The 14,000-nt window shown below is 44.5% G+C and overlaps 1 protein-coding gene across 6 annotated transcripts in view; it reads left to right on the top strand.

Moving 5' to 3' along the window:
- Positions 1 to 5,356, top strand: part of KAT7 (lysine acetyltransferase 7) — a 41,460-nt gene extending 36,104 nt beyond the window's left edge. For all 6 annotated transcript variants that reach the window (XM_055258133.2, XM_055258134.2, XM_055258136.2 and 3 more), the window contains 3 exons: positions 2,276 to 2,422; positions 2,969 to 3,075; positions 3,676 to 5,356. In XM_055258133.2, coding sequence (XP_055114108.1) covers positions 2,276 to 2,422; positions 2,969 to 3,075; positions 3,676 to 3,777 — 356 coding nt within the window. In that variant the 3' untranslated portion in view covers positions 3,778 to 5,356. The remainder of the gene's footprint in view (positions 1 to 2,275; positions 2,423 to 2,968; positions 3,076 to 3,675) is intronic.
- Positions 5,357 to 14,000: the final 8,644 nt, after the last annotated feature.

Here is a 14,000-nt window from a genome sequence, read left to right as displayed (position 1 = left end):
GAGTTCAATGTTAATGATATCAACAGTGTATATTAAATAAGGCATTTTAAACAGAAACATAAAATAAGGTTATGTATTGATGGTTGACCAGTATGTGACCAGAGGCTTGCAGGAACCTAACCCTCCCTGTATTTCCCCTAGGAGCAGTGGTTCAGTATTCACTAATTCAGGTTCTCAGTGACTTTATAAAACATAACTGCTGTGAATAACAAGACTCCACTGTGTGTTATTCTATATTTGATGTCCACTGTCATAGGACGGGGTATATTGTAACCAAAATTGGAATTCCTAGAATTAGCCTTCCAAGCCTTCTTTCTTTCTTTTTTTTTTGAGATGGAATTTTGCTCTTGTTGCCCAGGCTGGAGCGCAATGGCCCGATCTTGGCTCACTGCAACCTCTGTCTCTCGGGTTCAGGCGATTCTCCTGCCTCAGCCTCCCAAGTAGCTGCGATTACAGGCATGTGCCACCATGCCCAGCTAATTTTGTATTTTTTTAGTAGAGACGGAGTTTCTCCATGTTGGTCAGGCTGGTCTCGAACTCCCGACCTCAGGTGATCCACCCACCTCGGCCTCCCAGAGTGCTGGAATTACAGACGTGAGCCACCGTGCCCGGCCGCCTTCTTTCATTTTTAAGTCACCTGAGAAGAGATGAACTGGGAAGTGACATAAGAGGGGAACTATGTATCTTTGAATAGGTAACACTGTTCTTATAAACTTGATTTTATAGAAATTTTTAAGCATTAACAAAAGTATAATAAACCCCCCTATACCCATCACCCAGCTTCAATAATTACCGTTTTTTGGGGGGCTAATCTTGTTTTACCTACATTTTCACTTGCCATTATTTTGATATCTCTGAAAGATAAGGTCTGTTACACCTTAAAAAAAAAAAAAACTTGGCAGGGCGCGGTGACTCACGCCTGTAATCCCAGCACTTTGGGAGGCCGAGGCGGGCGGATCGCGAGGTCAGGAGATCGAGACCATCCTGGCTAACAAGGTGAAGAAACCCCGTCTCTACTAAAAATACAAAAATTAGCTGGGCGTGGTGGCGGGTGCCTGTAGTCCCTGCTACTTGGGAGGCTGAGGCAGGAGAATGCCGTGAACCCAGGAGGCAGAGCTTGCAGTGAGCCCAGATTGTGCCACTGCACTCCAGCCTGGGCAACAGAGCAAGACTCCATCCCAAAAAAAAAAGAAAAACAAAAAACTCCTTCATGTCATAAATTGTGATAATCAAATTTCCCTGGTGTGATTTTGTTCTTTTTTTATTTTTATTTTTTTAATACTCAGATCCAGGTAAAATTGATAGTGGGATTGAGAAATATGGCTCATAATTCACTTTTAGTCTAAAACTTTCCACTCCCATCTTTTTTTCCTTGCTGTGTTTTTGTTGAAGAAAGCAGGTTAGTTGTCTAAAAGGGTTCCCCAGATTATGAACTTTGCAGACTGCATCTCCATAGTGTTGTTTTGTATATTTTGTATAAATTGAATGTTAGGTGTTTAGACTTTATAACTAGAGGCTTCATCATTTGGGTTTTTTACACCCTGCACTATCTCATAGGTGGTACTGAGCTAATCTGTTCTTACCATTCAAAGATTTAAAAAATATTTAAAAACTAGGTAATGAAGTGGCTTCACATTTTTGTTTCCTGTCTCCCTTGTTTCCAACACACACCTGCAACAGAGATTCATTATTATCAAAATGATTAATAGTGAAGCCTTCCAGAGTTCTTTTAGTGTCTATTACAGTAGTGCCCTCCTTATCTGCCATTTCACTTTCTGCAGTTTCAATTACCTGTAGTCAACTGCGGTCCAAAAATAGGTGAGTCCAGTAAAATAAGATATTTTGAGAGACAGACAACCTTCACATAACTTTTATTACAGTATATCGTTACAATTGTTCTGTTTTACTATTACTCTCTTCCTGTTCCTAATTTATACGTTAAACTATAGCATAGGAATGTGTTGATAGGAAAATACATAGTATAGATAAGATTTGGTACTATCCACAGTTTTGAGCCTCCACTGGGAGTTTTGGAACACATTCCCTGTGAATAAGAGGGGACTCCTGTGTCATGTAAATGCAAATACACATTCTTCCCCATTTGTTTATACAAAGGCGGTATACTATACTTAGCCACACAGTATTCCATTGAATGACTAAACCCTAATGGAGTAGACTGTGCTTCTTAAACCTTCTTCCATGTTGGCACACTGTTTTTTGCTATTAGGATAAGATCTAGTGTTGCTAGAAAAAGTCTGTATTTGTTCCCTGGCAGGTTATTTGCTTTCCAAAGTCGAAGAAAAAGTTGGCTCCCCAGAACGTCCACTCTCAGATCTGGGGCTTATAAGCTATCGCAGTTACTGGAAAGAAGTACTTCTCCGCTACCTGCATAATTTCCAAGGCAAAGAGATTTCTATCAAAGGTTGGTTTTTGACTCCTTGGAATGGTTGATTGTTACCCAAGAAGTTAATTTTACTGGGTATTGTGTTTCCCCTGAATATGAGAACAGAAAGCCCACTGAATATGGACCACTGCAGAGACCCTCACTAAAGTTGCCTAGGAATCCAAAGCATTTGGCCCCTGGGAATGGTTATTAATTGGCTTCTCAAATCCAAAGTTGCCAACACTTTAATTCTTACAAAAGTCAAGAAGTAAAACTTCAGATCTTTTGGTTCATCTTTCTGAGAAAGACATCCCTGTGTATTTATGCAAGGGTGGAACAATTTAGTTTGATCTATATTTGACCCTGATTTCTAAGGGGCCAAGAGTAGCTTCTTGCTGTAATATTCTTCTGTAGTTATTTGGACTGGTCAAATGAATACTTTGTAAACTCCTTCTAAACAGATTGGGTTGAGTACAGAAGATTCTGTCCATTTGGATTCCCTTTAAGGGAAAGTAGACCTTGGTTGGGGGCAAAGGGGTGGGAACCTGCACTTTGGCCAGGTTGTCAGTACCTCTTCTGTTTCAGAAATCAGTCAGGAGACAGCTGTGAATCCTGTGGACATTGTCAGCACTCTGCAAGCCCTTCAGATGCTCAAGTACTGGAAGGGAAAACACCTAGTTTTAAAGAGACAGGTAAGGTTTTCATCAGCGGCTTGCTCATTGCTGGATGTCCTTCAAGGCTTAGCAGAACGAAGTAGGGGCCTTAAGACTCGAGAACCTTCCTTTAAAGGAGTTGGTCTACACGCCTCTTTTACTGGGTCTCGTTTCTGTAGCTGGCAGTGATGCCTGTGTTGCCTTATCCTTATCAGAAGGTTTTGGTAAGCTCCTGTCTCAAATTTGGATGACACAAGTTAAGCAGCTCCAGTTAAGCAGCTTTATGTTGTACAGCACTTCTGTCATTTGATGTTTTTCTTAGATGGGAGGAAATTGCCCATCTGTAGAGGAATGTTCACAAATGCTGTCTCAACTCATACTCACTTCTAATTTTTTAAATTATTTCATACATACAATAAAGGTCGGTGAGCGATGATTTTCATTTCTCACTGAGGGTAAAGTAGGAAGAATGGATTAGATAGGAAAGCAGTTTATAAGTCAAAATATAGTATTTTTTTGATACCCTAATGTGTTGTTAAACCTTTGGCAATTCCTTCTTGGCAGTTAGTTATTTTGGAATCTATGTAAAGGCACTTGAGTTGAAAGTATATAATCCTTTTTCCCATTGTTCTCCCTCAGGACCTGATTGATGAGTGGATAGCCAAAGAGGCCAAAAGGTCCAACTCCAATAAAACCATGGATCCCAGCTGCTTAAAATGGACCCCTCCCAAGGGCACTTAAAGTGACCTGTCATTCCGAGCCAGCGAACCCCAGCAGTAGGAATCCGTACCCTAGGGATCTGTCTGTCATTTCTGTTGCTCTTGTGATTGGCAAGTACAGTATCCTTTGGGAAGGCCATCCCCCTCAGGACTGTCCTGGCTCCGACCTTTGTGTACACTGCAGACGCTGGTTCTGAGGAACTGTTGTTTCGGCCTCAGTGAGGTTGCCTGGATGGGATCTGTATTAGACTTGAGTGCAGGTCTCTCAGCACTGACCCAAGGAGTTCTGTTATGGTACTGTACCTGTCCAGTCACTGGTTCTCTCCTCATGTCCTCTCGCCCCATGAGGTTGTGTTGTCTTCTAAGTGTGGTACTAGTGCTTGCCACCTGGTCACCAGACCTCCAAATATGGCTGCCATCACCAGGACCTTTCCAGTTACTCCTTATATATGTGTTCTATGGAGGGGCAGGGAAGAGGTGGCACTTGTGAGTGTGTGTGGATTGGCAGGGGGTCCAGTCACTTTGGGTTCCATCTTGCTTTACATTTCTTTCCTTCATTTTGATTAAGAGACCTCTTTTTGATCTGTATTGGGCTAACCAGAGCCAAATACTTTTGAAGAGTTTCCCAGGGACTAGTCATGGTAATAGCATATAATTGATCTGAATGAGATGGAGAGAAGAATGAAGAGGTGGTGGTTCTGGGTTTGATTTGAGTTCACCTGTGGGCAGTGGGCAGTGTCTTGGTGAAAGGGAGTGGATACTACTTTTTGCCTCACCGTGAAGTACCCACTAGTAAATATTTCCTTCTCTCTTTACTCCCACTTTTTACGTTTGCAGGTGCCAAAGTAATGTCCACTTCTCCCTTTCATGCTGCGTGTTAACTGGTTAATTATACTGCAGAAACCTTTTCACCTCCACTAGTCTGATACAGTACATCTGTACTTCCATATACCTTGCACTGATTTTGTCTGGGAGAAGTTGAAAATGATTGAAAGTGACTTCCGTATCTCAGCCCATGACTCAGCAAGGCAGAATGGCCACCCCTGCCAAGGTTTGCTTCTCTTTTCAACAGTGCCTCACCCTCCCTCTAGGATTAAAGTGCTTCTGCCCTTCCACGAACTCCTCCTCCATTTCCTTTTTGGGATTTGTCACCATCCTTCTATTCTCTGGTCTTCTATTTTTGGTGTTGTTCAAGTGAAGGAAGAGATGTTCCCTCTAATTTCTCTCTAGCCCATTATAACCTGCTATCTTGGGGCAACTTTTGATGTATGACATGTCACCCTTCCCAACTTGGTCTCCTCCAACATGCTGTCTTCATGTGGAGCCCTCACCACAATCCCTGACTCCGGTCATTTGTGCCTTTCTCTTGTCATCTCTGTACACTACTTATATTCACTGTGGGTTGGGGGAGCTAATTTTAAGCATGTTCAGTGGCAGCTCCCCTCCAGTTTCAGTGTCACTGTTAAAATTTATCCAAAAGCAACTTCACTAGGGGTTTTCTTAAGGGATAAAGGCCTTTTACAGAAGCTAAACCCTTCCCCACATGTGGTAGAATGTGCTCTTCTATATCTACTCCTCAATAAAGCATGTTCTCTGCTCAAGTCTGTTTCATCTGGGAGCTCTCATTTATATATGAAAATGTTGCACACGATCTGCTACTAATAGTAAATGCACTTGGGATTTGCTTTCCCCAGCAGTAAAACTGTTGAGGGATGTGGTTTGTGGCTATGGAATGTTTTTCCCTGTGATACAGGCTGTCTGTAAAGATCAAGGAAGTGCTCACTCTGAACTTCTCTAGATGGTAGCACAAATTTGATCTGCCTCACTTTGGTTCCAGCTAATCAGTATACGTAGCAATGATTAGTCAGTATTACCCATTCTTTCACTAAGTGCCATTTTCCACTGATTTTAGGGGCAAAGGCACCAATAGGAAATTAGGATATATGGGGGTACAGTTGATGCCTGTGGGAGATGGGAACAGATATCCCTTCTCATCTCCAAGCTCATTCACCAGTATTGAGCAGTGTCACCTCTAATTATTGACTCTCTCCCAGGTTGAAATGATTATATTTGAAAATAGCTGCATTTTCCTATAAGATATACCCAACACAGGAAAAGGGTGGCTGAGCACTAACCTCCGTATGGTGGAAAGGAGGAGGCTGGGAATTGTATGGCTGGAATGGTTTCACTCACTGTGGCCAGTAGTGGTGAGAACCCATACAGTTGAAGTATTTTGCGCAGTTCTGATCCCAGGTCTCCACTCACTTTGCCATCCCACTTTACTCACTGAAAAATAAAAGGACTTATTATCTCATTTAAACCCCCACAGGTGTGGGAACAGAGTTTCACTTCCCTTGGTAACTCTGAGTGAGACTATCCCATTTCACTCCCTCTTTTTTTTTTTTTTTTGAGTCGGAGTCTGGCTCTGTCACCCAGGTTGGAGTGCAGTGGCGCAATCTTGGCTCACAACCTCTGCCTCCCGGGTTCAAGTGATTCTCCTGTCTCAGCCTTCCGAGTAGCTGGGATTACAGGTGCCTGTCACCATGCCCAGCTAATTTTTGTATTTTTAGTAAAGACAGGGTTTCATCATGTTGGCCAGGCTGATCTCGAACTCCTGACTTCAGGTGATCCGCCCACCTTGGCCTCCCAAAGTGCTGGGATTACAGGCTTGAGCCACTGCACCCCGACCCCTTTTTTTTTTTTTTTTTTTTTTTTTTTTTAAAAGACAGAGTCTCACTCTGTCATCCATGCCGGAATGCAGTGGCATGATCTCAGCTCACTGCAACGTCCACCTCCTGGATTCTAGCGATTCTCCTGCCTTAGCCTCCCAAGTAGCTGGGATTACAGGTGCAGGCCACCTGGCTAATTTTCGTATGTTTAGTAGAGACAGGGTTTTGCCATGTTGGCCAGGCCAGTCTCAAACTCTTGACCTCAAGTGATCACCCGCCTCATCCTCCCAAAGTGCTGGGATTACAGCCGTGAGCCACTGCACCCAGCTTTTAACTCCCTCTTATCTGCATAACAGAAGCTTAGCTGCTTAAGCTCCTTTATTAGAAGAGCAAAAGTCTGAAATTATTCCTGAAACCTGCTCATTGGAAGTACCTACTCTATTTCTGGAGGAAGAGAGCCGTAGCATGGGCTAGTTGCTTCCCATATGGTTGTCACTGTACCTTCATACTGCCTCATTTGACCCTCATATTAGCACTGTGCAGTAGATGCGTACACTGGTTTGCCAAAGGAGACCTGGAATCCAAGGTGGAAGTTAGCAGCAAAGCCAGAAACTTCAATTCTGGTCTGTCTACCTTGATAGCCCTCACCCTCCCCTCTATGTTTGCTTCCACTGTTTTTGATTCCTTAATGATGAATCATCCTCTCCCTTCTAGTTGGATTTCTTTGTTTCTAATGGCTTCCATTACAAGGATAATAATGAAACTGGTGAAAACTTTCAGGCAAAAGGATTGATTTTCTTTTTATATTTTTTCTTCTTATTATTTTTTAATTATCAACCAAATTAACTCATTACAGTAAAAAGGACCGATTTTTAAGCCAGCCGTGATAGCTCTGTAATAGTCTGTAATCTCAGCACTTTGGGAGGCCAAGGTGGGCGGATTGCTTGAGTCCAGGAATTCGAGACTAGCCTGGGCAGCATGATGAAACCCCCAGCTCTATAAAAAGTAGGAAAATCAGACATGGGCACGTGCCTGTAGTCTCAGCTACTTGGGAGGCTGAGGCACGAGAATCGCCTGAACCTGGGAGGTAGAAGTTGCAGTGAGCCGAGATGATGCCACTGCACTCCAGCCTGGGTGACAGAATGAGACCCTGTCTCAAAAAAACAAAAAACAGAATTGATTGATGTTAGTTGGCTTTAGAAGCAGCAACTTTAGGGGGCTACAGAGCTAAACCAGGAAGCAAAAGATGTGCCTCATTCTGGCATTTTTTCTGATTTAGGAATAAACTGTTTAGTAAGCACTGTCCCTTTACTTCCATAGTTTTCTTCATTCCTCACCACAGCACAGTAAGGTGGATATTATAGTCTTCTTTTAGATGAAAAAGTGAGGCTCATAGCGGTCTTGCTGCTGTGTTATAGCAATAGAATGAGAGAGCCTTGCTTCCCTGAGTCCAAATCCCATACTTTCGGCATTGTTATCATGAGGTCTGGTCACCTGATGCTTCCATGCTATGTTCCCATTTCTTATCTGGGGATAATGAGTCATATTAAGTAATTTTTTTTTGAGACGGAATTTCGTTCTGTCGCCCAGGCTGGAGTGCAGTGGTGCGATCTTGGCTTACTGCAAGCTCCGCCTTCCGGGTTCATGCCATTCTTCTGCCTCAGCCTCCCGAGTAGCTGGGACTACAGGTGCCCACCACCACGCCTGGCTAATTTTTTGTATTTTTAGTAGAATGAGGTCTCACCGTGTTAGCCAGGATGATCTCGATCTCCTGACTTCGTGATCCACCCGCCTCAGCCTCCCAAAGTGCTGGGATTACAGGTGTGAGCTGTCACGCCTGGCCTTTTTTTTTTTTTTTTTTTTTTTTTAAGACGATGTCTCGCTCTTACCCATGCTGGAGTGCAGTGGCATGATCTCGGCTCATTGCAACCTCTGCCTCCCGGGTTCAAGCGATTCTCCTGCCTCAGCCTCCCAAGTAGCTGGGATTACAGGTGCCCACCACCTCATCTGGCTAATTTTTGTGTTTTTGGTAGAGATGAGGTTTTGCCCTGTTGGCCAGGCTGGTCTTGAACTCCTGACCTCAGGTGATCCACTCACCTCAGCCTCCCAAAGTGCTGGGATTACAGGCAGGAGCCACCGCGCCCAGCCAAGTAACTTTTAACAGTGTGGTATAACCTTTAAATGACAAGGTGATGCTTTTGACTTGTCCTCAACTTTGATTTGTACTGATTTGTCCTTATAGTTCTGGGTGGGGTGGGTCAAAACAAAGTCTCACGAGCTGTACCAGGATCAAGCAGCACAGCTCGGCTATGATCGTTTTACCACTTTTTTCTTCTGTCCTTGAGACTCTAATTAAAGCACTGGATTTTTAAAAATCACCCTTGTAAATATGCACACATTTGTCTATAGTTGAGGAAATTGTGCCGTTGAAGTCCATTCTTGGACATGGAGTTAAGAAACCCTGGTTTGAGAAAAAGCCCCAGTGAGACAGCAGGAATCCTCTTACCACACAACTCTCAGCTAGTTTAGTGTGCTCAGGCTCAAATAACCAATCCCATCAAGTGAAATGAATGGCAGCAGGGAGAAGGCCTGGCTCACTGAGGCTCTCAGCATTAGTTTCCTCTACCTCTTGTGTCTCACAGGTGTACATATGTACAGCATATCAAAGTGTTGAATGTCATGAGAATAAAATATGAAAACTACTTTGCTGAATGATAGTATGTGATGTGTGCTAGGACTTCTAGAAGCCACTCTTTGCTGTTCATTGGGATCATGGAATCGGACCTCAACTGGTTTTGCCTCAGCACTTTCTTCCACAAAATTATTTGTGACTGCCTCCTCCAGACTGTTTCCTGCTGATAGGGGCAATTTAATAGCCTTCTTCCTGTGTGGTATCTGCAACAAAATCCCAATGAATGTCACCAAGAAGGAAACAAAGGATTGCCCAGCGATGAGAAATGTCCCTGGTGCCAAAACATCAGTTTGCCCCTGACCTCTTGTGCAATATCTTTAAGTCCAGGTCATGTTACCATTTGGGGGTTTGGGGATTTGTTTACTTGTGCCCAAGAATGGAGAAAATAACCTGTACTATTGCACAACTCTGGCTCCATGGCTCCTCACAAATGTTCCATGTGAGATATAAACATCTTTATCCTCGACAAGTCATGTTCATTCCAAGAAACCAGTCTTTGTTCTTAATTGGGCATTTGTTTCTGGAAACAGCTTACCATACATTCAATTCCAAAGTTATCAGAAACCTACACTCTTATCTCACAGATTTAGAGGTGTGGTAGATCATCTCCAAAGATGGCCACCAACAGTTGCTCTCATCCTCTGTGCACATGCTACTTCCAATAAGGTCTGTTTTTTTCCTCAGTGTGGGCTGAACTTGTGACTTGTTTTGACTAATAGGATATTATGGAAGTGATATTTTGGCAGCTTCCACTTTTGCTCTTGAAAATGAGCTGACATGTTTCCAAACGAGAAGCTTGGGCTAAATTACTGAATGGTGAGAGACGACGCATAGGAGAACCAAGGTGCTCTAGTCACAGCACTAAAAGCCCAGACTTGTGTCTCTTGAAGGTTTCAACCCCATCAGACTCCCAGCTGAATGCACCCTCATGAGTGGCCCTTGCTGATGCCACATGACACTAAAGACATCTAGCTGAGTCCTGTTAACCAAGAGAATTATGAGAATACCGTTTTAACCACACGTTTTGGAATGGTTTGATACATGGCAATCGAGAAGTGAAACAAGGGGACTTCGGAAACTAAAGGGCTGGAATTCAGTTTGCCCTGTAGGTTGATTGGAAGCCAGATGTGCTTAGAAGAAGGCTACCACCTTGTGCAATTCCAGGGGACACTGTTTATGTTCTGTGTAAATGGCAGCCTCAGTCAGTTCACCTTGTTTGGTTATTTATCGTGTCTTCGCTGTCAGTCAAATTGCTTCTGAGATAACTAGCTGGCCTTGGAATTCTTAGCCACCTCCTTAAGCGGATCAGGAAAACTGAAGAATATCCTTCTGTATGTATGTATGTATTGATTGATTGATTGATTGATTGATTGATTTATGAGACAGGGTCTCCTTCTGTCACCCAGGCTGGAGTGCAGTGGTGCAATCACGGCTCACTGCTGCCTCGCCTTCCCAGGCTCCAGCAATTCTCCCACCTCAACCTCCAGAGTAGTTGAGACCACAGGCGTGCACTACCATGCCCGGCTAACTTTTTGTATTTCCAGTAGAGACGTTTTGCCGTGTTGTCCAGGCTGGTTCAAGCGGAGCTCAAGCAATCAGCCTGCCTTGGCCTCCCAAAGTGTTGGGATTATAGGCATGAGCCGCTGTGCCCAGCCTTCTTCTGCTGTCGAGATACTGCTCATCACCTGCCTGCTCCAGAATTCATGTGACTTCTCATTGTTCAGTGGATTAAGTTCATGTTTATCCTGGCTTTCAAGTCTTTCTGTAAGCTGACTCAACCTACATAGCTTTCATCATTCCCTTACACATAACCTCAACGTGCAACAGGATTAGTCTATTATTCCCTTTCTTGTATTTACTGAGCCTCCACTTCAACGTTCCATGAAGTGTGTTCCATTAAATACCAAAGTATAGGCAAAAAGTTCTGTGGTCAAATAAATTTGGAAAACACAGAGTGTTTCCAAAGTTAGTATCAGGCCAGGCATGGTGGGAGGATCACTTGAGCCCAGGAGTTCAAGACCAGCCTGGGCAACATAGGGAGACCCAATCTCTACAAAAAAATTAGCTGGGCATGGTGGTGTGCACCCGTAGTACCAGCTACTCGGGAGGCTGAGGTAGGAGGATCACCTGAGCCCAGGAAGTCAAGGCTGTGGTCAGCTGAGATCCCACCAGTGTGCTCCAGCCTGGGTGACAGAGCAAGATCCTGTCTCAAAAAATAAAAAAATAAAGATAATAACCAGTATGTTTCTTGACTGGAAGATTTCCCAAAACCTTCAGTAGGCTAATGGGCTTTGGGGTTTTCCAAGAAGACAACAGGATGTAACATTTCCTGAAATGATTTGATCTGGAAGGAGCCTCTTGGACTGGTGTCCTGGGGTAGGGCTTTTGGAAATGTTTCTTTCCCACCCAAATAGGTCCCTAATTCTGCTTGAGACTTGTCTGAACTATCATGGCATAGACCAAGTGTGGAGGTTGATGCATGTGAAGTCAAGCCACCGTAGCCTAAATCCTGGCTGTCATTTCCTTTGTAACTTCAAGCAAGTGGCTTATCCACATTGGCAGAATGGGGATAAAATTGTGGGAAATTCTCTTGCAGTGCCTGCCATATATTCATTCATGTAGTCAGTAAACAAGTTCTGTTGTGCCCACCATCTAAGGTGGGAATAAGTTGAGTCTGGGGAACCAGTGGTAAGCCCTGTCTAAAAAAGGACCTTTATCCTGGGAGCTGAAAGATGAGTTAGCAGGATGGGGGCAATATGGAGTAGAGGGACTGGGGCAGTGTCCAGATCCCAGAGCAGGCCAGCATTTGGTGTGTATGTCTGAGACAGCCTGGTGATGAGTGTGACAACACAGAGGTGAGGGACTAGAGAGCACAGGGCCCTGGAGGTTTCTGCAAGAATGTCAAGTGTATGCTAGGACACTGTTGGACTGTGGCCGACAAGGAATGGACGCGATCCTATTTCCCATTTTAAAAGGTCACTCTCTGGTGGACAAAGGCTGGGGGTGGCTGGCTGGCAGGAGGGTGGAAAACAAGGAGGTCTGCCAGGAGGCTACTGCCCTCCAAGACAAGGGAGGAGGGTGGCTGCTACCAACAGTGACAAGATGTCAAGAAGTAGGTGGACTCGAGATAGATTGTGGAAGGTTCATCAGCTAGGGGATAATGAGTTAGGTGTGAGGAATTGAGGGGAACTCCCAGGTTTGTAGCTGGGTGCGTGGAAATGCCGTTTGTAGAGATGTGGAAGATGATGAGGAGTAGTTTTGGGGCAGTGGATCAACAGTTCAGTGTATGGACAGGTTGAGCAAGAACTGTGGGACGTGTTCAGTAAGTAGCAGCTGCTACTATTTATTTCAGTTACTTGTATTAAGTTTGGCTCTCTAGAGACAGACTCCTTGAGGACAGGAAATGTGAGTCTGTCACAATGCTCTCCAGGGACCTCTCATGTGCCAAGCACTATTGTTGGCGCTGAGGGCACAAAGATAATAAGATGTGGTCTGTGTTCTTCAGAAACCCTGTTTTGCAGGGGAGGTAAAACATTAATTATAACATCAACATTGTAACATAGAGGAAGTGCTGAATGAAAGAACTTGTAAGGCATTTCGGGAATGCCAAGGAGGGAATGGACGAGTGTTTCCTGGGCTGGAAAACCTTTACAGAGAAATGGATCTTGGCAAAGAATTCACTCACCAGGATGGAAAGGATGGCATGTGCAGAAGCCAGAAGCAGGAGTGAACGTGGTGAGCTTGAGAAAGGTAGGACTGGGGAGCAGAAGGCGGAATTTGCGTCCGTTAGTACATCTTGGCTCTCCTATAATACTGTGAGGTCTTCAAGGGCGAATTCCAATCTCACACTTCATTCATATCCCCAGTCTCATCAGAGTTCCTAGTGAAATGCTGGCACATAGATGAAACTGTTTGATGAGTTCACTTTTTTCCTAAATGTCCCCGACTTCAAACACAAGAATGAGGTCTTCAGTCCTCTTTGCTGGTGCTTTGAGTTGGGTTATTGCGGTGAACCACCTCTTGGCACCTCACCGGTGGCTGGATGGGGTGAGGCAGGCACCAGGGATACCTGGTGGGTTAGGAGGTTAGGAGTGGGTGAGATGGGAAGTATATTAACTGGAAAATTCTGCAGGAGTGACAGAGTTCCAAGGAGGAGGCTTGCACTGGCTCCCACTCCCATATTCATTGCTGGACATGATGGTAAGGTGTGAAGATGGAGAAAATGGGGCCCTGGGGTTTATTCGGGGCTTACAGTGAACAGTCAGTCTTGGGAGAGAGACTACCTCACTACAGGTTGAGTGCACGGACTCTTCCTGCCTATGCTGGTGCCATTTGGCCTCCTCCTTGCAGCCACCTTTGTTGTCTCTAAAGCCTTTTCTGGCACCCACAGGAGGGTCCTGCCCTCTGTATCAGCACGCCTGCTTCCCCCTCTTTTTTTTTTTTTTTTTTTTTTTTTTTTATAGACAGAGTCTCACTCTGTTGTCCAGGCTGCAGTGCAGTGGTGCGATCTTGGCTCACAACACCCTTCACCTCCTAGGTTCAAGTGATTCTTCTGCCTCAGCCTCCCAAGTAGCTGGGACTACAGGTGCATGCCACCATGCCCAGCTAATTTTTATATATTTAGTAGAGATGGGGTTTCACTATGTTGGCCAGGCAGGTCTCGAACTCCTGACCTCGTGATCTGCCTGCCTCAGCCTCCCAAAGTGCTGGGATTACAGGCGTGAGCCACCGTGCCCGGCCCCCTTCCTTTTCAACATAGCCCAGCTCCCACCTCCCCTCTACCTGCCTGTAAAGAATCAAACACCCAGAAAAACTCCTAACCTGTTTTCTTTTTTTTTGAAGAGAGGGACACCGAAGCTAAATGCTTTGTAGCCTAGTGAATTA

Source organism: Symphalangus syndactylus, chromosome 20 (assembly GCF_028878055.3).
Source record: "Symphalangus syndactylus isolate Jambi chromosome 20, NHGRI_mSymSyn1-v2.1_pri, whole genome shotgun sequence".
NCBI lineage: Eukaryota > Metazoa > Chordata > Mammalia > Primates > Hylobatidae > Symphalangus > Symphalangus syndactylus.
This window is presented reverse-complemented; position numbering and strand designations above follow the sequence as displayed.